The 25,567-nt window shown below is 41.0% G+C and overlaps 1 protein-coding gene across 1 annotated transcript in view; it reads left to right on the top strand.

Moving 5' to 3' along the window:
- Nucleotides 1-25,567, top strand: part of LOC126100260 (putative fatty acyl-CoA reductase CG5065) — a 66,537-nt gene that overhangs the window by 15,231 nt on the left and 25,739 nt on the right. The window contains exon 3 of the mRNA XM_049910848.1: nucleotides 13,514-13,769. Coding sequence (XP_049766805.1) covers nucleotides 13,514-13,769 — 256 coding nt within the window. The remainder of the gene's footprint in view (nucleotides 1-13,513; nucleotides 13,770-25,567) is intronic.

Here is a 25,567-nt window from a genome sequence, read left to right as displayed (position 1 = left end):
GATGGCACCTTTATAGACCGTGTAACAAACGCAAAATTTCTAGGAATGAATATTGATTCTCAGTTGTAGCGGTGTGAATACACAAAGGTACTTGCAAACAGAATGTCATCAGCATGTTATGCCCTTAGAATCCTATCATCAGTGTGTAACATGCAGTGTGTTTTAGTTACATATTATTCATATGTACACTCAATTCTTAGCTATGGCATTCTTTTTTGCGGAACAAATGCACAAAATAGGAACACAGTTTTCCAACTCCAGAAAAGAGCCATAACAATAATAACCAAAAATACTAGCCGAGCTCGTTGTAAAGATCTGTTCAAAACATTGGGGATTTTAACTGCTCCATGTGAATACATTAACCAGTGAGTTGTACACATCAAAAATAACGTTGGTAATTACTGCACAAACAGCTCTGTCCATGACCATGCAACAAGGGATAGACTCAAATGACATTTACCAAGAAAAATAAACAAAATTCAAAACAGCATTTTGTACGTAGGAATAAAACTTTACAATAAATTGCCAAAAGAGATTAAAGAATTTGCAAAAATACACTTATTTAAAAAGGCAGTTAAAATGTACCTGTTATGCAATTTATTTTATACATTGAAGGATTACTTGGATAAAACAGAGTAGGGGTTGATAACCTCTTTCTGAGCTCAACATCAATCATGATGGAGGGATGCTGACTCAGTTTTTCAGCATAGCAAATGGGAAGTTGGGCGGTGCAGTGATAGACAGTGAGACATGAGTGAACAGTGTGGCATTACATTATTTAATAAGTTATTTGTGAAAAAATTATTGTATACCAGGAGTAAATCTAATGTAACTAGAAGTCTGTAAATATATGTGTAAACGAATTAGCTAATTTTAAATTGATCTAGAATAAAGCCACTACTACTACTACTACTACTACTAAGGAGCGCTAGCAGCAGTTACGTTAAAGATGGCTGCCTTCACTGGACCCGAGCGTGGTAGCTGCTTGTTTTGCTTTGAAGAATCCAAGTCTGCGACAACAGTTCTGCGTAATTTCCGTACCAAGTACGCTAAAGATCCTTCTAGTAGACCCAAAATCTATGAGTGGCATAAATGTTTTGTAGAAACAGGATGCTCGGTAGGACGTGGAAAATCACCAGGTCGCCCAAGCACATGCGGCGACGTCGTCGAGCGAGTGAGACAACGTTTTGTCAGCAGCCCTACGAGAGCGACCCGGCGTGCATCTCGCGAACTGCAAATCGCACACACGACCGTTTGGCGTGTCTTGAGAAACCGTTTCCATTTGTAACCGTACAGACTGGCGATCGTACAAGCAATAAAAGACACTGATAAAATTACTAACAAGAACTTATGTGCGGATATGTTGAATCGATTACATGAGGATGAAAATTTCTTGGACGAAATCGTTAACATACATAACTGTAGGATTTGTGACAGTGAAAACCCACATCAAACAGTGCAACATGTTAGTGATAGCCATAAACTGAACGTTTTTTGTACATTGAGCAAGAACAAAGTGTAGGGCCCTTTTCTTTCCATGACAGAACCATCAACAGGATAGTGTACCTGGAGATATTGCAACAATTTTTGATGCAACAGATCGATCAGGATGATCAAGAATGGAATGTTTACGTCATGCAAGTTGGAGCACCACCCCCTAGCTGTCTGACGTCCGGGATTTTCTCAGTGACCGCTTTCCAGGTCAACGGATTGGCCGTGATGCGCCAATTGCGTGGCCCCCACGTTTCCCAGACCTGACTACACTCAATTTTTTTTGTTCATGGGGATTCATGAGGGATATCGTGTTTGTACCTCCTGTGCCGGCTTCTCTACCTGAACTTAGAGCAAGAATTTACGCAGCCACTGAGCAAGTTGCATCTGCAATACTATAGCAAGCAATTGACTTCCGACAGTATTGGTGCAGGATAACCAATGGAAGCCACATACAACATCTTTAGTGTGAGATAAACAAGCTTGATATGTTTCCCTATAGAATAACACTAAACCCAGCTCTATACCTTCTTTCAATAGGTTTATTTTGAAATTGTAAAGTCCTTTTCGAAACACCCTGTACAGGGTGAACCAGAACTCCATTATCAAGGTCTCAGAGGTTGTTCACCATATTGTTCCAGTATTTTGGCGCAAGGGGCATGTTGTTTCCGGCGACTCGTTACACAGTAATCGCGCTTCATTTGATTTCTTGCCCTCGTTTATCTTCGTATCCGTATTGCATCGAAGACGTATGCACAACACTGCAAATGTCGGCGGTAAGCGCAGTGTGTGTTATTTGGAAGCACTTGTACGATTCACTGACGGCACTTGTTGTTGACAGCAGCGAAGCCCACTCTACTCTTCAACTTCAAGACTGGGTTCAGTACCGCTCGCTTCTCTCTTTCTTTCGCTGGATGAGTTATTTGTTCCTTTACAGTGATGCACAGCAGTGCGGACACGTTCGCCGATGAAGACTTGGCTGATGTGCACCTCACTGAGAGCAATGGCAGAGTGGCAGGAATGCTCTCCCATTACACGACTTTTGCATCTGTTTGAAGGTTGTTGCATTACTGCTTTGTGTTGTCATAGTACACTTTTTCACTGTAGTTAAGGTATTTTCCCGTAAGTTTAGATAGTTGGGATGACAAACGAACTGCGCGACCCCTCCCGCCGGAGGTTCGAGTCCTCCCTCGGGCGTGGGTGTGTGTGTTGTTCTTAGCATAAGTTAGTTTAAGTAGTGTGTAAGACTAGGGACCGATGACCTCAGCAGTTTGGTCCCTTAGGAATTCACACACATTTGATCATTTTTGATTTGAGGCCCCCCATTACACCAAAATATTTAGAAAATATGCCTCATCAACCTCTGAAATTTTGCCAGTAGAGTTCTGGTTCATCCTGTACATACAAGATAATTCCGCGACGATCTCACAAACTTTCAAGGATGATGGAGAAGGGTAAATGTGTCAATTTGAGGTAAGGAAACGACTGAGTCGAAAAGAATAAGCGAAAATCTATACAAATTCCTTCTCTTGCAGCATTCAAAGTAAGGGTCTCAACATCCCTACGGAATTCCCGCTGAATTCTCGCTAATACCCTCTGATAATTTCCTCTGTGGATCGACTATAGTTCAATTCTTTTATCTTGGCGGCTCGCGCATGTCCGCCCAGACGCTGGAGACTGCTGCGTTGCCAGTTGCACACGACGCACGCGCCAATAGAAGCAGCGCCATAGTATAGCTAGTTTGCAAGCTTATGTTTAGGGGGGAGCGCGCAGTGCATTTCATTCTCAAGATTGTGGCAACTAAAATCGACCATACGGAAAGTATACGCTATGGACTTCTACCTCTGCAAACTCTTCAAAATTTCGTGCAATGGTTTACTACATTTAATGCTGCATAATAACTGCGTTGAACATCGAAACAAAATTAAGTCATTTATGGGGGGAAGGTATCAGTCAAGAAGACGTGTAAAAATCAAATTTTTGGGCCAAATAGTTTTTTGTGAAATCGAATGATAAGTGTGTCAAAGCAGTGGGAACACCATGTGTCTGCACAGGCGAGCAGTGCAGTGATGACAAAATTGCGCACAGCGTGGAATGCGGGGAGCAAGTGTCTGCAGCAGCGAAAGGGTTAATGAAGAGACAAAGCACTAGAAAATTCAAAAAATTGCATTCAAACGAATATAATTCATGAAGTAAGGCACTTCGATATTGTTTTTAAATAATTAAAATATCAATCTCCGCACAAGGTTTGAACTCATAACCGTTCGCGTGGAAGTCCAACACCTTAACCATTACGCTAACGCAGATCGTCTGTCTACAGAACACAGTGAGGAGTCTAACACGTCGCGCAAAATACTGACAAACACTTTTGGTATGACTATGAATTACTCACGCTTCGTCGAAGTACAATACGAAATAAACAATTACCGCTCTTCTTTAGTGCGAAAAAGCGGTTCGTGAGATTGATACAAACACCTTTCCTTCCTATCGCCTGAATTAGGAGTCTTATTGTTTGTTTGGTTTAATTAATTAATAGCCGGCCGCGGTGGTCTAGCGGTTCTGGCGCTGCAGTCCGGAACCGCGGGACTGCTACGGTCGCAGGTTCGAATCCTGCCTCGGGCATGGGTGTGTGTGATGTCCTTAGGTTAGTTAGGTTTAAGTAGTTCTAAGTTCTAGGGGACTTATGACCTAAGATGTTGAGTCCCGTAGTGCTCAGAGCCATTTGAACCATTTTTTGAATTAATAGAATATGAAGCAATTGGTGTAAAGAACGCTTTTTCCAAACTTTCTATAAAAGAAAGTCTGCTATCAAGACATTGCTTTTGTTCTATTACTTTATTTATGACTGAACGTTTCTAATACTGAAGACACTCGTCCATGCTATGCACTGCAGTCGAGATCTGGCAACTTCGTTCTCTGTTCATTGGCTGACTGTGTTTTGTGACGTCAGATGCGCAGAACGAACCTAAACTCGGCCGCCAACATAAATGACGCGCACTTTAGTAACGACGCACATAACTTGATGTCAGAGAGACCAAAAATCCTAACTCTTGAGGTACACTAATCATGAATCCCATTCACACGCTCTAGTTGCACGAGCTGCTAAATACGCCCCCCCAGCGTCTGAGTAGTCGTGGCGTTGTCGCACCAAGTTCAGTCGTACACGTTCTGGTACCCCAAGTGTCGTTTGGAGTCGCAGGCAGCGATAATTATTGCCAGGAGATCCTCTTCTGTCTCGACAGGCATCTCGTACGCAAGATATTCCACGACAGGCATCTCGTACGCAAGATATTCCACGTGGTCCCACGAAAAGGAATCAAGCGGTGTCAGATTACGTGAATTTGCTGGACACGAAATAGCACCTCCTCTGCCTATCCACTGTTGAGGAAAGTGTCATCCGGGTGTTCAAGTGCGACGAATAACAAGTGGGATATGTTCTAGGCTTAGTGCACAGTCATTGACTATGACTGTCCACACGTCGACCTATAATCCGTGCTGATGGCTCTTCACAACTGTAGCATGCGGATTCTCATTTGCCCAAACATAACTATTACGACTATTTATCATTCTGTCTCTGGCGAAACAGGGTACATCCGTGAAAAGTACATACGCAGCAAAGTGAGGCTCGTCTGTAAGAGACTGCAGGCACCATCGGCTGAACATGACACCAAGTCCGAAGTCAGCAGGAATCGAAAGTCCACTTTCTGTGAACGGTAGGAGTTTAGCTGCATTTCCCGTAATATTCACCACACAGTACTGAAAGAAACATTCATTTCGCGTGCCAATGCTCGAGTTCTGATTGCAGGTGCTACATCCACTCAACCAAGCACTCCATACAAAATTGTTAAGGCTTTCGTGGCCGCTTGTTGACAAACTGCCTATTGGCTTCTGTCTCGGGTTCTTCGGCCGACGTTCGTCTAATGATTTTTCTGACGTTTCGCCAGCACGAGTGGCTGGCATTGTCAAAGCTTCACCCTCCATTGCCGGTGGTGAACTGGAGCCGAGCTCGCGGCCGCATATTATATGTACCTGGCCCGCCAACGTCCGAGGGCGTCTCCGCGGTCATTTCCGGTGCGGTTCTCCTCTTGCTACCTGCGATGGTCGATCGCTGCAGTACGGGAAGCCAGGATCCGTTTACCTTAAGGCTTTCGTCTTTCTTGTTGAAACTGTTCGCGTGTTTTTGTATTTCTACAGCTTCTCTAAACAAGCGCGTGTGATAGTGGTTCTCTACAGCGAGAACTTCCGTGTCGGCGAATTTTATTACGTGGTCGGCCTCATTCAGTGCGTGCTCTGCCAACATAACATTTACCATGGAAGTAGAAAAAGACAAGAAACTGCCATTTCTAGATGTGCTGGTCACAAGGGACGGCGAAAACCTGGGGCACAGCGTGTATCGAAAACCGACACACACGGACCGATACCTGCACAAACTGTCAAACCACCACCCGAGCCAGAAAAGAGGCATGATTAGTACGCTCGTAACGAGAGCAGGACGAATATGTGAGCCGCAGCAACTCAAACGAGAAATGCAACACCTGGAAACTGTTCTGAGGAGCAATGGGTACTCCACAAATTACATTAGAAGTGTAACAGAGCCAAACACTCGGCGAAGTAAGGAACCAGAAAAAGAAATGTTGGGTACGGCCTTTCTGCCATACATTCCCAGAGTGACGGACAGAATCGGTCGTATATTGCGCAAACATGGCGTAAAGACGATTTTCAAACCGACAAGGAAGATCAAAGAGTGTCTTAGATCGGCGAAGGAGAAAAGAGACCCACTTGCAATGTCGGGAATATACCGTATACCATGCACATGCGGAAAAGATTATGTCGGAATGACTGGACGATCCATTAACACCAGGATCAAAGAGCATAAGCGACAGTGCAGGTTGCGGCAGGTGGAGAAATCGGCCGTGGCAGAGCACGCACTGAATGAGACCGACCACGTAATAAAATTCGCCGACACGGAAGTTCTCGCTGTAGAGAAGCACTATCACACGCGCTTGTTTAGAGAAGCTGTAGAAATACAAAAACACGCGAACAGTTTCAACAAGAAAGACGAAAGCCTTAAGGTAAACGGATCCTGGCTTCCCGTACTGCAGCGAACGACCGTCGCAGGTAGCAAGAGGAGCACCGCACCGGAAATGACCGCGGAGAAGCCCTCGGACGTTGGCGCGCCAGGTACATATAGTCTGCGGCCGTGAGCTCGGCTCCAGTTCACCACCGGCAATGGAGGGTGAAGCTTTGACAATGCCAGCCACTCGTGCTGGCGAAACGTCAGAAAAATCATTAGATGAACGTCGGCCGAAGAACCCGAGACAGAAGCCAATAGGCAGTTTGTCAAGCACTCCATCTTCTAAGTCGTGAGTCCGTGTAGTTCTTCGTCCTCTTCGGTCATTGTAGTGTGATACCAATTGCCCTGTTTCACATTATCGTGAAACAGTCTCGGAAACACGGATATTTTGTGATGTACAGCCTTACCGCTTCTCTGCTGCTTCCATTCGCTTGTCCATACACGAAAATCATGTCTGCATGTTCCGTCACCGGATACTGCTTCATTTGGTGAGGCGTGATCGACGTTAGTACTTCAGCGTGTAGGGACAGACTGCAGTCTCTGCTGCAGTGTAGACATTATACACCAGGACTGCTCGTGTCAATACGCAGTACACCATCTGCATTGGGATGAGTAATTATTTGAACCTCTACACCTATGCAGCAACGGCCTTGCCGCGGTGGATACACCGGTTCCATCAGATCACCGAAGTTAAGCGCTGTCGGACGTGGCCGGCACTTGGGTGGGTGACCATCCGGACAGCCATGCGCTGTTCCCATTTTTTGGGGCTAACTCAGCCTCGTGATGCCAATTGAGGAGCTACTCGACCGAATAGTAGCGGCTCCGGTCACAGAAAACCATCATAACGACCGGGAGAGCGGTGTGCTGAGCACACGCCCCTCCTATCCGCATCCTCAACTGAGGATGACACGGCGGTCGAATGGTACCGATGGGCCACTTGTGGTTTGAAGACGGAGTGTGCGCTCGTCGGGATTACCTACCCTGCAACCTTAGCAACAACAGTACTGGTTATATATTCCACTGTCAGATATATCAGAACGATTTTCACTTTTAACTTTCGACTCGGTCGCTTCCGGACCTCAGATTGGTACATTCACCCGTCTCCATCATACGTGAAAGTTTGCATCATCATCACGGAACTACCGTGTATATATTTTATATTATGTTTCAAAGTCTTTGTGACAAACGTGTGTGGGTTATGCACCACGTTACGGAGTAAAACTTTTGTTAGAGACAAAATGTTCGCTGAGGCCTCACGGCGATGCTATGAGCCCTTTGGTATTCGCCGACCTTGGGACGACGAGGTTTCTACTAACTTGAATTTTGCTCATCCTAACGCGTTTCAGACGGAGCAGATGACCGGGCGATAGGCAACACGCATCGCGTGCGAGCGCCGCAGACTGCCTATGCAGTGCTGCCTCTCAGGGCGTGGCCAGTCGCACAAGACGAGTAGTGTCAGCGAAACATTTTGTCTGTAACAAAGTCGTTCCCCGTGGCGTGGTGTGTCACCCTTAGACGTCTGTCACAGACACTGCGAAACACACCGTTGTGTGCACACGAAAAGATCACATCTTAATCATAGATTACTAATCTGAACTTAATCATTCAAGAAGAAAGTGTCTCGTAACTTACTGATGGACTTGTATGAACGATTTAACGGACTATTTTTAATTGGAACATTGTCATTTGGATGATACAAATTAACTGCATTGAGGTATTTAGACCTCGTGATACTTCAATTCTCGAACCAGGCTTTTCAAGTTTTGTTCGTGGAAGCAGTCACCACGAAGCGTAACTCTCACTCCAAATAAGAGGTCGTTCTGACTTCCGTACGTGTGAGTAATGCTGCGGATATTTTCTGAGACAGAAACCAAATACGAAAATTTGAATAACAAGAAAGCGTATGAAGTAAAAACAAGAAACACGATCTATCAAGTGCACAGACGAATAAGTCGAAGCAGTTTTATGTAGTAGCAAAAAGTGTGTGTTATTTTTCGTCAGAAGCAACTTTACTACTCAAAAACTCAGATTATTACGACCAGAGGGCCTTACTTCTGACACAGCGTCTAGGAATAGTTCGAGTGGTCACAATCGGTCCTCGATTTACGAAAAGAGTAGGGGCATGGAAAGAGTATCAGTTTTTCTTGGTATAGAGAATTTTCACCCCAGTACCGATATTTTTTCCTCATTACCTTTCAGTTGATACTTTTATCGGTACTTGTAGGAGATACGGTATGAATGATCCTAGTAATGATTTATAATATTGCTTTTATTATGTACCGAGTGGGCAGTGCATAGTCACGTAATGGATTGTCAGTGAAATGTCGAAATATTGTTTTGAATGACTGTGCAGAATTTAGGTAAGATTTACTGATGTACATTTGCGTACCATTCCGCTGTTTGTAAGATAATCTGTTCTGTACTTCCATATTTTGATTTCCTAATCTTAAAAACTGTAATCTATAATGAAAATTAAAACACCGCCTTATCTATTGCTTGTATTATTATGTTCAAAACACGTGAAAGTCCACTATCTCTGTCTGTTATACACAGCCTGGCAATAACAGTGAAGCACCCGGTAGGAAATGAGTAAACGAAATGAAACTCCACAGGTTTAGAGGGTGTGTGCATTATTTCACTGTTTACAGCATCGAGTCAAACTTAGAGGAACTTGGCAGTACGAGGCCACTTAACGGTCCACTCTCTCCTGGGTGCACGAGCCGATTCTCTTAGGAAGGACGTCAGATAGCCGCTGCACCCTTTCCTGGGGCAGACTGTGCATCAGCTGGTCCTCGACACCTCGGATACTGGCCCTGAGATGAAGCTGACACCCGTGCCGGTCCCACACGTGTTCTGTCACATCGTAATGGCTCAAATACCTTCAGGTGGGACTGCAGCCTGGCAGCTGAAACTGGGCTGCCACTTCAGCAATACCAGCAGACACAGCTTCCGCAGCCAGTGTTTCTGTGTGAGGGATTGCCACACGGACTCCCGCTACACGATCGACTGAACTACCAATTACGCCACACCGGACCACCGACGCCGCTCCAGATCTTTTGATGTGCGCTCGAAATGGGGGACCTTCCACAACTGTCGATGTTTGGAAATGGGATTTAAATGACCGGGACCAGCCCGTCAGAAAGTAGTCTCAGCCGGACTGTCCGGTGCTGTGTAGAGATGGGCAAAACTGTTCTTTTCAGAGATTGGATCAGAACTGTTCACTCCCTGAAATGAATTAGCTCTTTTTCATGACTCACCACTCATTTACAATAGAAAATAAATGGAAGGCACATTGCCCTTTAAACTTGGTTTATTCCAGTACTATACCTGTATTTTGATCTTATTTGATCCTATTTTGAAGTAACACAGATAATGAGTAAGAATTTTATATTGTTTATTGAAATTTCCACGATATGATAAAGTTTTTGATTATTGATTTATTTTGCACTATCGTGGTTTTCTGGGTGATCGGAAAATGTTGTAACTTGAGATTTACATTAACAATATATTTGGCTATAATGTATTAAAATTTCATTAACCTCATACAAATACATCGGAAGCCATATATTTTTAAAGTGAACGTTTCCTTCCGAAGACGCCTAAAATCGCAAAATCCGTACCAGAATAAGAAAAAAAATATACATTTGACTGTAAAACGAAAGTGCTGCATATAGCCTTACGCAGAATAAAACAAGGAAAATATTGGTGTTTCACATTTTGCGATACGTTTATCGGTTCGCTCGTAATTAAAGCGTAAATTCGAGTGTCCATAATAAAAATCCTATAGTAAGAGGAGTCATCAGGAACCTAAACTAATCAGTTTAAACAAATAAAAATAAAATAAAAACAATTGATGTATACATAACATAATAATGTAATATACATAGCGGTATTACTACGAAGAACAATATCCAGTAGGGACGAACTCCGATGCAGAGGCGCTGAGTCGAGCAGGTCGAGCCGCGAGCTGTATTACTGCGTGAGCTGAGACCGCAGAGACCAGAGTGACACCTGAGTCGCTTTGCTCAACGCTCTGGCTAGAGTCGAGACGGTGGGGTGAGCGTTGAGCGGGCGAGTTCCGAGGGTGGGGGGAGTGGTGAACTCACCCGCTCCGAGACAAATCGTCCGTTCCTTTGCGAGCAGGTTGTTGCAAGTAGTTCCTATGTTATCCGCTAGGTGGCTCTCTGTCCTGTTGCTCGCATCAACTGCCCAGAGGGCAGGACGTGCGACTGAAACGATCGCCGACAGAGTGCGATGCGAAGTTAAGCTGCGCCAGACACTGCAAGCGGCAGACGACGCACAGAGACGGCAAGGCATATGTGAAACACAAAATCCAATGGGGCACTGCACAATGCAGGCAGCCAAGGTAGAAGCAGGGCAGAGGCTGGCGCTGGCTGTGTTGTGTGGCGTGCACTGTGCTCTTACCAGCAGAGGCGCTGCTGATATGCTCCGTCTCTCTCTCTCTCTCTCTCTCTCTCTCTCTCTCTCTCTCTCTCTCTCTCTCTCTCTGCCGTGGGAAACGTTTGGAGCTACCGTTCTTTTTTTCTGAATGACTGATTGTTCACTCCTTTGAAAGATTCAACTCTATGAATTAGTTCAAGAGCGGATCCCCCATCTCTAGTGCTGTGCTGCGTCACTGTCAGTCATCGCCAGATGTCTGACAGTGGCTCTGCCGGGCCGTGAAATGACATTCACTGCCCGTGTGTCGGACCTGGGCGCTTGGATACTGTCTCACTGCCGTGACACTATCCTGCAGCTGTCGACCACCGCACACTGGCGTGCTGTGGTTGCCGAGCTGCTGCCACCGTCCACGGGAAATGCCTGCATTGGCATGCCCGTACGGGTGTGCTCGAGTCCACGGAGATCACCTTCCGTCGTTTGCAGTCTGCTGTTTAAATGTCCTAAATAGTGTCTGTTCGCGTTCATGAGTAATGTGTTCTATCAACTGACTGGTTGCTTCTCGGCTCACTCCATCGCCAACGTCCAGCAGAGAACTGCTTGCCCACTCCTATCCTACAGTAAACTCCACTGCAACATTAGCCTCTCCAAAACATTAGGTGAATGAGACAGCTTTCCTGGTCACCACCGTACGCATCGACGATTGTCATCTACAGTAAAAGAGAACTGCTATTCGTTGATGAACACAATGCAATACCATTCACCAGCAGTCCCAAGTTTCCAGATCACAACAGCACTCCAGATGCAGCCATTTTTGCTCTGATGGTAATAGCTAATTATATCATACACCGAAAACTCATGATCAATAAAAATAAAGTCTCAAAAATCAAGATTCTTATCAAGTGCACAGAAGGGCTGGCAATTCCCTAGTTGTGCGGTATGGCACACAGTGTTCAAGGGAGTCCATTACTTGCTGTTGGATGGAAGGTACAGATGTAAAGGGATTACGATGCCTTTGTAGTCAAACGTTGCGACACTCTCGCATTCGAATACCCCACAAGTCTCAGTGTCGCACAATTTGACCAGGCGGCAAAATGTCAGTTGTTGATAATGTCTCACAATAGCATGTGGCACGTCTGTATCCATCACATTGGTAACTCAGCATCTGACGCTGTTCGTGCACTTATCAGAGCTGGTAACTACACTAAGCGCAAACAGTACTGATGCTCTGTGGTGACAGAGAGTTGCAACTCTTAATCATTTAAATACTCGCTGATCGTGTGCATGTTGTAACATTATGTGATTGCCTTATCATTTTAAATCATTCGCTAATCGAGCAGTCGCTCGGCAACAGCTACAGTTAGCAAGTAATGTTGCGAGAATGTAAAAGGTGAACGACCTGTGACGTAACTTGTTTATTGTCGAAGCGCCGTCAGACATGCAGTGAGTTACTGAGTTTGAAAACCGCGGCGCGAAAACCGGACAGAAGAAGAACACTTTTACACATTCTTTTGATGTACGAGATATTCTCGATTAACAGTTACTCACTTTTTTCTTCTCTTGTCTCCTGTAACTTGTGTTGGACGCGCATGTCTTGCCGCCGTATTATTATTGTTAAAAATAATATTGTTTTAATGTAAAGTGAAAGTGCAGTACTGCATAGCAGTAGATTTATTGTGCGACGTGTATGTGAAAATAGGATTGTTTTCATTACGAGAAGAGAAGTGCCAGTCAAAACGGAATCCATGTTAAATCCTTCATTGCAGTGTAAGTTCATCTATTAATTGCCATAAATTCAGAACTGGTGTATGGACTATTTATTTAGTATAGAATCTATGTCTCACTCCTTCATGAAGTTATTTAATTTTCTTTATGTTTCTGCCACATAGAGAGTTCGCAGTCACGAATTCTTTCGTCGAAATCGGACGGAAGTTGCATGCGGCGAAATATTTTCTCCGCGCCATATTCTACTGGTAAATGCATGATAAACTACGGTCCCTTAGGAAATTCATGTTGAGCTATCCAGAAATAATTATATTTTGAATAGGCATTTACTCTCCTCTGCAATGCAACTTCCGACTGATCAGACAATCCAACAAAAACAGCCGCACACGGTCGACGTTCGCAAATACATTTCCACCGCTGATTATAGCGATATGTTACAGCACAAAAGTAAACATATTGTTATAATTAGCGACTACGAACGGGGACATTTATAACTGTATGTTTATGTATACACGTTAAGTGAACATATCGTTATAATGTGTAAGAAATTAAAGTGCCCTCTGACCATTTCTTTAGGTGCTTCACTCTTTTCCTCAAGCGGAGATAGGGTCTACTCTTAATCTTTTTAGCAAAGACAAGTACAGATACTTTTATTTCAATACTCTAATAATGAGTACACTAATTTTCTTAAGATACTACTCCTGAGTAGAGTATCCTTATTTTTTGTCGGGTATTGTGTCACTAGGAAAGAACAGAGGATAAAATGGAACTGTATGACAGTGTGAATTGTGTGCCTCGAGTGTAAGCGTGTCACGTGTGCTTCAGGCGTTTGTGCACGTGTCGACGGCATACTCGAATGCGGACCGGCGGGAGGTGCGCGAGGTGGTGTACCGGCCGCCGGCGGACCCCGCGCGCGTCATCCAGTGCTGCGACGCGCTCAGCGACGACGCACTCGACGTCGTGTCGCAGCACCTGCAGGGCCGCCACCCCAACACCTACACGCTGACCAAGGCCATGGCCGAGTGGGTCGTCGCAGAGCACGCGGGCGAGATACCTGCAGCCATCGTCCGGCCGTCCATCGGTGTGTACACCCGAGAGTCGGGGACCCTGATATGTTCAGGTTGATGCGGTCTTCGGGCCGAATATCAGTCTGATGCCTCTTGCTTACTATGGCAGTATAAGCTTAGTAGCAAATATTAAGAAAGATAATAAATGTTAAGATTAATTTTATTTTTCTGCAGCTTCCAAATAGACTCTCACCCCAGGCACCGACACAATTGCAAGTTGCTTATCTAACAGCTTATAGAGGCAACAGAAATTTATTTTAGGGAAATACGGAAGCGTCCGATCCCGCCCGTCTGCTTTGACCCATGACGTCACAAATATGGCGGAAACAAAAACAAACACACACACTTTCCACAAGAAGCCTAATGACACTAACGGGACAAGGGCGGGAAATGGGGTGTTTTGGGGGGGGGGGGCAAACTAAATATAAACAAATTTAGACGCCTTGCGTAGCTACAACGTGTAAGTGAAGACAGCCATGCATGAATACCCACCCACCTCCCCAGGGGTCGTAACCCCTGCAACCCATAGAAGATAAAGATGCTTCAGTAGCTCATTAGTGTTTTTTGTCTTTAAAAAAAAAAAAGTCTCACGGGATAGAACGAACAGATCAGAAACAGAAATTGGAGGAAACAGATAATTAAAATAAGTAATAAGCATTTTTAAATTAAAAAAAAAAATCTCACGAGATATAACGAACAGATCAGAAAAGTAAACAAAATAAGATAAAACAGAACTGGAGGCAGCCACACTCAAACCAAACTCCACGCCGTCATGACGTCACACACGACAACACCCTTACGTCACGGGTCAAAGCCGACGCGTGGGATCGGACGCTTCTGTCGACCCTATTTTAGATATTTCATACAGTTATTGACCGAATTTAAAAATTTAAATGCTGTCATAATCTTCTCATTAATAAGTGTAATCTTTGTTAAATGTTTAACACAGTAAAACAAATTAGAAACAGTGTATGTCTTCACTTAAAACTTCCGGGCTGATAGGCCATGGTCGAAGTATAAAACACTCTCCTGACGTTTCGTCTCCTACTGCGGGAAACATCCTCGGAGGTAAAGCGGCGAACTGCGAAGAGAACTCGACGAAGCGCTGATTATATAGGCAGTACAGAGGGCTTTGTTTTGAGACAGAGGAGCTTGTGGCACATAAATTACTGGAACTATATTCACCCAATATTTGAGAATCAGGGCACTTTGCGACTCCCAACATCCTTTACACGTAATTTCAAATATTTACAGAACATTTTCTCGACGACATCACAAAATGAACATTTTCACTGTTCGTGCCATAAAACTTGAGCATCGGATACGGCATTGTACACGATTCAGGAGATATGACATTATAAGTATTTACATGTGTGAAAAACTTAATTTCTTGCTTCTTTACTACTAACAGTATTCACAACACATAATACCCACATATACCACTGAACGTATTTGGAAAATTATATCATTGTACAGTACACGATTCAGGAGATATGACATTATAAGTATTTACATGCATGAAAAACTATCTTTTACTTGAATCAGAGTGCAAATTACCCAAATTGTATTTGTCCAGTCTTTTATAATGATAGTTCTTAGAGACTTACAACATACTCTTAACCTAATTTCAAATCTTACATAAACTTTTTCTATGTACATGCAGAACATCAAACTTGCAACATATTAATTCATTTATAAAGTAATCAGATATTTGAATCTGTTTTATACGAGGTAAATCAATTCTTTAAAGAGTCAGGATGGCAGTTTACTGGTTTTTAAACTGATAGATCACCTGATAACTGCAAGTTTCATGTAGCGTAGAACAGCTGACATGAATAGTGAAATACTTTTACATTATACTTACCTTCACCATAAATTCACCAGTTAAACATCCATTCAATAAATAAAGAATTTTTCTGTTGCTGTTTTATTAGCAGTGTTAGTAACATTTACAACTTTGTCGATATTTTAGTAACAATATTGGCAACTTCGGTTAGCCTATCTTTATATACAATACATTGCATGTTTTGTATACACATCCTATTTGTTGTCCTTTCAATCCCAGTTAACCCTGAACAACTACATACTAGTATCATGTGATCTTTCAAAGCCGGCTGCGGTGGTCTCGCGGTTCTAGGCGCGCAGTCCGGAACCGTGTGACTGCTGCGGTCGCAGGTTCGAATCCTGCCTCGGGCATGGATGTGTGTGATGTCCTTAGGTTAGTTAGGTTTAAGTAGTTCTAAGCTCTAGGGGACTGATGACCGCAGCTGTTAAATCCCATAGTGCTCAGAGCCATTTTTTGATCTTTCAAATCAGTATGCACGAATACTTTCACATTCTAAATGCTATTACTTTTTCACAGGAATATCTTGACAACCAGTGATCTTATAAAGTATTAGTTTAAGTAACCATTTATATATTTTCATTCAGGTAATTTAAATATAAATTGCATATAAAACACATATTCATCTTTTTATTTAGGTGGTTCTTGTACCAAAATTCTTCTGGCAAATTTTTGTAATGATAACAATCTTAATTATTTTGTTTTACAAACAGTAGTTACTTGCAAAATCCTCTTATGTATATAAAAATAGGCATAACATTATTTTTCTAAGTTGTCAATTTACTCTGTTTTGAAATAGATGATAAATTTACTGTCAAGTACTATTGTAAGAATGATCCAAAATCTTAAGTAAGAAATATCAAACAAATGCTGTCGCTAAAGAAGATTATTACTGCAGGCTCAAATGGCAACTGATCCAAACAGAAGGTTCTCTCTCTAAATATAAAATGTAGGCTGTATAAAAAGTTATTAATTTTATATGAAAGCATTGTTCAATGATGGTTATTATTAAATTACTCAACCTGAGTTGTTATTTCAGTATAATTTTGGCATTAAATGAATGATCTATGTCTGAATAAATAACAGTAGCAGAGTACCACATGTAAGTGGGTTGGTCTTACAATACTCAGAAACTGCACACGCGCACACACACACACACACACACACACACACACACACACACACACACACACATGTGACTTGTTAATGCATCACAGTCTTCATTAAACAGGTGAATTGTGTTCATCATTAGAACAAGTGTGATATGATATCCAGTTTCATTACAAATTCTGTGTGCTAGTTTAATCTATACACGCCTGTAGATTCTGCATGACTGCAACTACCAACATCCAAATGAGCTTGTTTCCTGTAGCCAGTGCTTACTATCTCTCTACAAGTTTTATATCCTGTACTTCGTTCCATAACCAAACTGACTACTTCTTGATGCCTCGGGATGTGTCCTGTCAATTGATCCCTTCTTTTAGCCAAACACTTCTCTCCCCAGTTTGATTCAGTGCCTCCTCATTCGTTAGTCAATACACCCGTCCAATCTTTCATATTCTTCTGTACCGACACAATTCTTCTATTTTCTGTATCTACTGCTGATTGTCATGTTTCACTTCCATAAAAGCCTACACTCTTGAGAAACAGCTTCAGAAAAGACTTCCAAACACTTAAATTTATAATAGATGTTTGGGATTTCTCTTTTCTTGTTATTGCTCATCTACATTTTACTTCCTCCCAACTTCACTCATTGTTGCTTTTCTTGCTGTCCATACAGCAAAACTCAGCTACTTCTTTTAGTTTCTCATTTCCCTGGGCATAATCTGACGTAATTTTGCTACACTTTCTACTAGCCACTATACAGTGTCTGTTCTCGGTTTCTTTAAAGTGATACTGAATTAATATGTCTGTGTGTTGGGAAGGCCAGGATGCTAGTTAAGCTCTAAAAGACACTGTCAAATTTGATTTTGTAATCATTATCCAATCAATATAATGAACAGAGACAACCCGAGCCCGTCTGTCACCGACGGGCGAGCACTAACTTGGCCCCCCAGTTGATATTGCAGTTAGGTTGAGTTGCTAATCTAGCACTAGTGTTAAAAAATTTGTTGGGGTTTCAATGTTGTAGGATTTATGCAGACACACATTGTATAGTATCATCATTTGTTATCACACATACAACCTAAACATGTAATTAGCCATTCAGTTTTAGAAATAACAAAATTATTTACACAAATTCTACTTTCTGAGCATTAGTAATAGAAAATTCTTGATGGCATCACTAATTTCAATTCAACTTATAAAGGGACTCCCTATTCAACATTTGAGTTACAAGTACTCACAAATCTTTCTCGTGTGAAATGAATCTGTGGCCCATGCTTATATGTAAGGTAAAATTAGCAATGTAGGAGCTCTGATCATGAATTAATAATTAGCTTAGTTACGAATGGTGCTTCCAGCCTTCAACACCCTTCTGCAGCTGGCACACACGTGCAGTGCATCCCTCACACCCCCTGGGATGGCTGCCACGTACAGTAAACATTAGTCAGGACACTAAAACTACCCATCACAGTTGACTCTTATTAGCTTCATTCACATACCGAGGAAAAATCATTATTTAGACAACAAAAAAAGTTAAATGTCACCCCATTTTTGTGATACTCCCTCATTAAAAAAAAAAAGTCAACCCATGGATGTGCCTATGCAGTAAAGTGCCCAAAACACATGTATTACTAGGTGCAGTGACATTGCTCAAGTCAGATGGCTGGTACAAACTGTCGTAGGTAGAGTACTGCCAATGTCTGCTGGTTTAGGGCATACAGACTGATTCCCACTAGACATCAATGTAACAGACCACAAGGTAACATCACCATCAAATAGAGATGTCTAACAATCTCTGATTTTAATGTGTAAATAATGTGATTTTAATGTGTAAATAATGTGATAACCCACTTTTTCTGCACACAAACTATTAGCACAACAAAAAATGTACCAAAATTATTTAATTGTCTTAAATTTCCTTTCTGAAATATAAAATACATAATTTCTAATTACTGAAATAGTGTACAAGGTGTACATAAAGTCCGGGAATACTTTCAATTATTTATTGCGCAAGTACTAAACATTGTACAGATGTCTTTTTTTTTTCCAAACATTCAATACCTGAACCATGAGTGACACGGCAGACGTGAATACGGTAATCGAATTCTTGCCATACCCATCCCAGCACATCATCGTCGACTGTGGCAGTCGCTTCCCGTATTCTCTCCCAGAGCCAGAGCTTTGCTACATCACTGGTAGAGACAGTGCATACAGCACACCTTTAATGTGTCCCCACAGACTAAAGTCACACAGAGCGAGATCTGGTGATCAGAGACGCCATTTCATGAAACAGCTGTCCCCTTCTGTAGCACGGCCAATCCAACGATGTGACAGCTCCGTGTTCAGGTACCCACTAACTTCGTGATGAAAATGGAGTGCAACCCCATCCTGCTGAAAGATGAATGGAGAGTCTGATTGCATTTGAGGCATTTCGAGTTCATGGGATGCACGATGCACTGATTTCTTTGGACTCTCGGTACGCGCTCCACATTCACTTCACTCACACTGGGACATCCGCTTCTCTTTGCCGGGCACAAGCAACCCGTCGTAATGAATATACTGTCCCAATGGTAAATGGCCTTCCTTGTTGGTGGCCTTGGTTCTGAACATCAGTTGAATAGCTGAAGCACACTTGTTTTTGTCAAACTCCGACACACAAAAAGCTCGCTCCACACTTGAACTCACCGTGATTGCGACTAGCACTGACTATCCGCAAATTACCAAACCAGACTGTGGCGGTATACGTGGAAAAAAAAAAAAATAAATAAAAAAAATAAAAATAAACATTTCAGGGTTTCTCTTCAAAATGACATATGTATGATATCTGTACAATGTTTGGTTCTTGTGCAGTAAATAATTGAAAGTGTTCCCGGACTTTATATACACCCTGTATTTTCCAAATATAGCATATAATGTACAGTTGTGAACCTCATTTTATGTAGTATAAGGTTTAGAGCCAAAACTACGGGGTTAAAAAATTGTATCTAAGTATAGTTACATGAATAGGACTAAAAAATGTGTTCACTAATGTTAACACTAATTATGTGTACATATCCTGTAAACTGACTCGTTCCACATCATTTCTATGAAAGAATTGTTCAGATGATTTATGGAACATGTAACTAACTAATTAACTGTCTGTGGTTGATGAATTACCTTGGCACCCCTACTATGGAAATTGTTGGCATGAAGATCAGAAAAAGAGATATATATAGAAGAACCTCAGAGGTTAGACAACATCTGTCTTCAGGAGGTTTTGGGCATGCTCAAAGCCCTTATGGGCAAGGTCAAAGACCTAAGAAACAGAAAAGCATGAGGAATATATGGGATTAACACAGAATGCTGTGAATATGGTGGAAGCCTCTACATCTCAGTCTCATGTGTTTGCTCAATATGTGCTGGAGACAAGGAAGAATACCAGGGAATAGGCTAAAAGTGAAATAATCCCTATTTGTGAGGAAGGTGATGAGAGCAAGCGTGAAAAGTATTGAGGCAGTTGTTTGCTGAACAGTGCCTGTAAAATATAGCCCAGAATAATGAACAATAGGCTTAAGTGCGTACCAGACAATATCACTAGCGAAGAACAGATGAGATTTAGATGGTGCTGCTCTACAGCAAATGTCATTTTCATAGTGAAACATATGATTGAGAAAAGATGAAAATTCAGTTTGGAAACTTGCATCACCTTCAACAATTTTGAAAAGGTGTTTACAGCCTGAATAGACTCATGCCATGGGAAATTGTAATTAGAAAAGGTTTATCTGATAATGTAGTAAAAGCGATCAGAAGTTTACAATGTATGGACATAAAATAACTGGACTGATGATGTCACATGGTAAGTACGCATGCACCAAATAGCTGCACAGCAATAGCTGTGAAATCTGTAGCTGTGAAATCTGAAGCCACCTTAGTTAAATGTGGCATCCATGATGTCTAAAGACAAATCAGTGTGGCCGTGGCTTTCATTTGTTTCAGAGCTGTTATTACGTTTTGCTGGAAAAAAATGATTAGCATAATAACAAAGCAAAAAATTATCATGAAGTTTCATATGAAGCTTGGAAAAAAACTGCTACTTAAGTCTACCTTTTACTAAAAGAAATGTATTGCATAGACTGTTTATCATGTATTCAAGTTTTTGAGTGGTTCAAGCATTTTCAAGATGGCCAAAAAGATGCTGGAGATGGCTCACACCCTGGAAACTCTTCAACATCAAAAACAGGTGGGAATATCGAAAAAGTAGGTAATCTGATTCGATCTGATGATCAGTTCAGTATTCAGTTGCTGAAAGCATGGGAATTGATAAATACTCCATGAGACAAATTTTGCATAACCAATTTAACATGAGAAAAGTGTGTGCAAAACTGGGGATGAAAATTCTCACAATTGAAGAAAAAGAAGCTTGTGAAAATGTTTATGTTCACACTTTTAATACCATTGAAAATGATACTGATTTCTTGGAAAGACTGATAACATGGTGACGAATCTTGATTTTTCACTTTTGATCGAGACACTAAATGTCAGTCCATGCATTGGGGGGATCCAACTCCACTGAAAGCGAAAAAAGCTTGAATGAGCACAGTAAGATTGAAACTGGTGATGATTTTTTTTTATATATTCATGGAATTGTGTATCTTTACAGGGTTCCTGGAGGTCAAAACTATTAATCAACATTACAACATTATTATTATTATTATTACTACTGTGAGGTTCTTGCTTAAATCCATGAGTAAGTAAGAAAAAATGACGCAAAGTGTGGAAGCACAAGCCATGAGTTCTGCATCAAGACAATGCACCAGCTCATATCTCATTGTTAAGAGGTTTCTAGCAAAATACAGCGTTGCAGTGCTAGACCATGCACTTTATTCAGCTGACCTAGAACCATGTGATTTATCTACTTCCCTAGGTCAAACCTGTATCACAAGGAACAAAATTTCAGTCCACTGAAGCAGCGAAAGCAGCACACGTCATCAAGGAGCCCACAGAGGAAGACTTCCAGCACTGTTTCCATGAACTGAGCATTGTAGGGATGGAGGAGGGGAGTATATTGAAAGTGATGGTAACAAAATATGCATTTTTTTGAAATAAAATGTTTTATAGCAATAATCCCATTTTGTATATTCAAACATTACTGCGTTTATTGGCATGGGGAAGCAACTAAAAACACCAGTAAAAAAAAAAAAAACAAAAAAAAACAAATGAAGGAGTAAGACAAGGTTGCTGTCTCTCTTCAACAATTTCTTATACATTTGTGGATGAGGTCACCCCACAGTACAGTTTGAGTATTATTTTTATATGCGGGTGATGTTGTTGTTGTGCAACAGACAAAAGATAATTTACAAATGGGGGCTGTACATCTCAAGAACTATAGCAGAAGAATATGGACTGATGATATCTGGAACTAAATCAAAAGTAAAGGCATTTCTGGGAAAAAGACATCATAAAGTCCAAAACTGCCATAAATGGCAAAATACTGGTGCAAGTATGCACGCTTGACTATCTTGGACAGGAAGTATCCTCAATAGGAGATTGTGACATTGCAAGAAAACTTTACAAATTTTAAGGTATATGTTGAACAATTCATAGAACTCTGAAATATAAAACCAGAACAGAAACGAATCTGAAGCTTTATAAAACCATGGTGGTACCAGTAGTATTATATGCATGTGTGGCATGGGTACTGCCAAAGAAAGATGGAAGAAAAATTACATCAGCTGAGATGAAGTTTCTCATGGCAGTCGTAGCTGCATACTGATGGATAAAATATGAAACACAGGGATAAGATGAGAGATACACATATTTAATTTGGAAAACAAAATTAAAAAATACAACATCAACTGATGTAACTGTCAGAAAGAATGCAGCAAGGTCATCTGCGTAGAATCACCGTGAATTACAAGCCCACTGGACAGCAAAGTGTCAGATGTCCAAGGAAATTATGGTTTTTGGAGCAGGTTGTGCAGCCTACTCCAGGAATTGAAGATGATAATCATATTGCTTGCTCGTTTTTTTTTTTTTTATTTTTTTTATGTGAAGTATTGTATGTATTTGTATGATTTTAGCTGTAGAGACAATATATATTTTCTCTGACATTAAATGTAAAACCAAAATATAAAAGCTTAACTATATGACACTGACTAGCAGATCAGCCAATTATTTCATAATCCCAGATGTAGTGGCATTCCATCCTGACATGGCTGGTACAAATTCTGGCAGTGGCAAGGTGTTTCATTATGAATATTAAGCTGAGAAGTCTGGGAGAAGGAGGGCGTAAATTTCTTGAACACCAAATTATCTTTCAGTGTCTCGGGTTAAACACCCAAGCTCCCCGATATTTTTCATGGACTGAGGACTGCTGACAGTGATAGAAGTGATTCATCCTTTGGTTGGGGACGCTGGTCTTGGTGTCCCTCTTCATGTTCCAGTGATTATAATTTGATTTCTTGCTACATTTTTGAGACTTTCGAATAATTTTCAAATGCGGTGCTCAGTATCGGTGAAAAATATGGCATGAAATAAATCATTTTCCTCCATCAAAATGAACTGCATTAAGAACTTCTAAGTGTCTTAGAATTGAATCAAAGAAAGAAAGAATGAATGTGTTTTGTTGGATTCTCTGCCACACTGCTTTGATGTGGTTTGGGATGCAAAAAATCACTGGTAAGCAAGTTTGCAGGTGGCAAATGATTGCATCTGCGACACAACTTCATTCCAGTTACTGTATTACAAAAATTAATCAACAGTACCAAAATGAGAAGACAGTATTCTATACAGATGTGATGTGCCATACCTAACACATTGAAAATATCCAGCACATATAACCACAAAGCATTGCTAATGAATACACTGGTATTGCAGTTCTGTAGTTTGGAAAAAGAAAAGAGAAACCTTTTCGAACTTAATTTTCTAGTTTCCTATAACCACAGGGAAGACGTGTTGTTTAGTTTTTTACCCAGTTGCATTAACTTCAAAATGCAATACAGTAACACATACTACAAGATATTCTGTTATTTAAAGTAATCAGTTTCCTCTGTTTCCTTTTTGTGTTTGACATGTACATATGCATTTGATGACACATTCATTTTAATCCTTCATTATTATCATTTGTATTGAACAGTTTTCTGAAAATAAGAAATTTTTGTAAAGTTTTCATTGCACTGAGATCTTCATTAAGTGATGGCACAACAAACTGTTGTTCTTGCTCATTTTATTGTATGTCAGTCACATGTTTGCTGTGGATGACAGCTACAATTTCTTCTTCACTTGCTGGGATGTACACGGTGAGATTGTTGTTTTTGTAACTTTGTCATCACTTGCCGTTTTCTGTACACCAGTTTTAGAGTTTATAACTCTGTAGTCCTTGTGTTATTGAACATAAGTGACATTTGGGGATAAAAACACAAGCTTTATACATTGCACATTGTCAGCTACTGGGTATGTGGGGCAGTTATCAAGAAGAAGAACAATTTTTCGTTTCTTTGGTTTCAGCTGCCAGTCTGAGCTACATAGCCACTTTTCAGAAATGTCTGATGTCATCCAAGATTTTGCATTGTTTCAAAAACTGTAGGTGAGGAGTGACTATTTTTAAAACCTCTAAAGTTTTCTTGGATTTCCAATCACCAGAAGCTCTTCTTTACAAGATACTGTGATATTTGCAGCAACCATAACTGTGATTCTCCTCTTAGGTACTTTCACACCAAAACATTGTACAACTTTAAATTTCAGTGTCTTATCTGGGGTTCATATTGTAAAACAACTAAGTTCCCTGCAATGAATATATAATCTGGCTTGTAACCGGCTACTTCTTAGATAGATAAAATCATAGTGAGCTCAGAAATGTATCCTAGATGAAGAACAATTGATGATCGGAATTGCCCATAGGTGCACAGATTCATTGTTTTTTGAGTGCAGAATAGGTCCATTGATTGGCATATTATTTGACCTTTGCCACTTAAACGGTGTAAGTAAAACTTCCTCAGTATAGTTGTACTCCGATGACCTCACCCACTTGATTTTTAAATAACTGCGTTCAAAAAGGCACCGTATTTTCTCTCTGTTCTTCAAAATTGTAGACATTGTTGTATGTGAGACTCAATTCATTCATGATGCTGACATTTGTTCCCCCCATTTTCTAAACATGATATTATCTGTGACTTTTCTTCAATATTAAATGCTTTACTCTTTTTTTGCAACATCTGGCATTAACTGTTTAATACGCATACTGATATGAAACCAACAATGTACAGAAAACAAGAGTTTGAAAATAAGTGTTTCATAGTTGTTGGTAATTCCCAAATATGTATGAAACCAAAATAAACATTGGATGTTAAAGCTGCTATATTTCTTCAAAAATGCAATAAATATGTTGTTTTATATGGTATGATATTGTTTATGTGATGTTGTACTAATCGATTTAGATGGAAACAATTTAGATGAAACTGTTAGCTTTCGCTGTTATAGCTACTACATCATTAAAAGTGGTGTTGCTATAAACAGTATTGACTATATATCACATATTGTGCTCAGAATACTAAGATCTGTTTCAAAATTTCAACCAATGTAAATGATATGCAAAAGTCATGGTTTTCTGATCGTACAACTTTCAGACACAGTTGTCTGTCCTCGGGGAAATTATGATTATGTGACCTGCTAGAATAAAAATTTGTGAGCTAACTCAATTATTTAGTGTGTCTATTTGCCTCACTTCTGTTTCTCTCTGTGAAAAATAATCAGAAATAATTCTCATTATTACCAATGTGCATAGATTAGCACTAATCATAACTATTTTTCATACACTTCTCAAAGCTACATCTAAGGAACACAAAGTGTGAATCAATGAGTGAATGAGTGAAAAGAAATTGCTGTCTG

The sequence above is a fragment of the Schistocerca cancellata genome, chromosome 9 (assembly GCF_023864275.1).
Source record: "Schistocerca cancellata isolate TAMUIC-IGC-003103 chromosome 9, iqSchCanc2.1, whole genome shotgun sequence".
NCBI classification, from domain to species: domain Eukaryota; kingdom Metazoa; phylum Arthropoda; class Insecta; order Orthoptera; family Acrididae; genus Schistocerca; species Schistocerca cancellata.
This window is presented reverse-complemented; position numbering and strand designations above follow the sequence as displayed.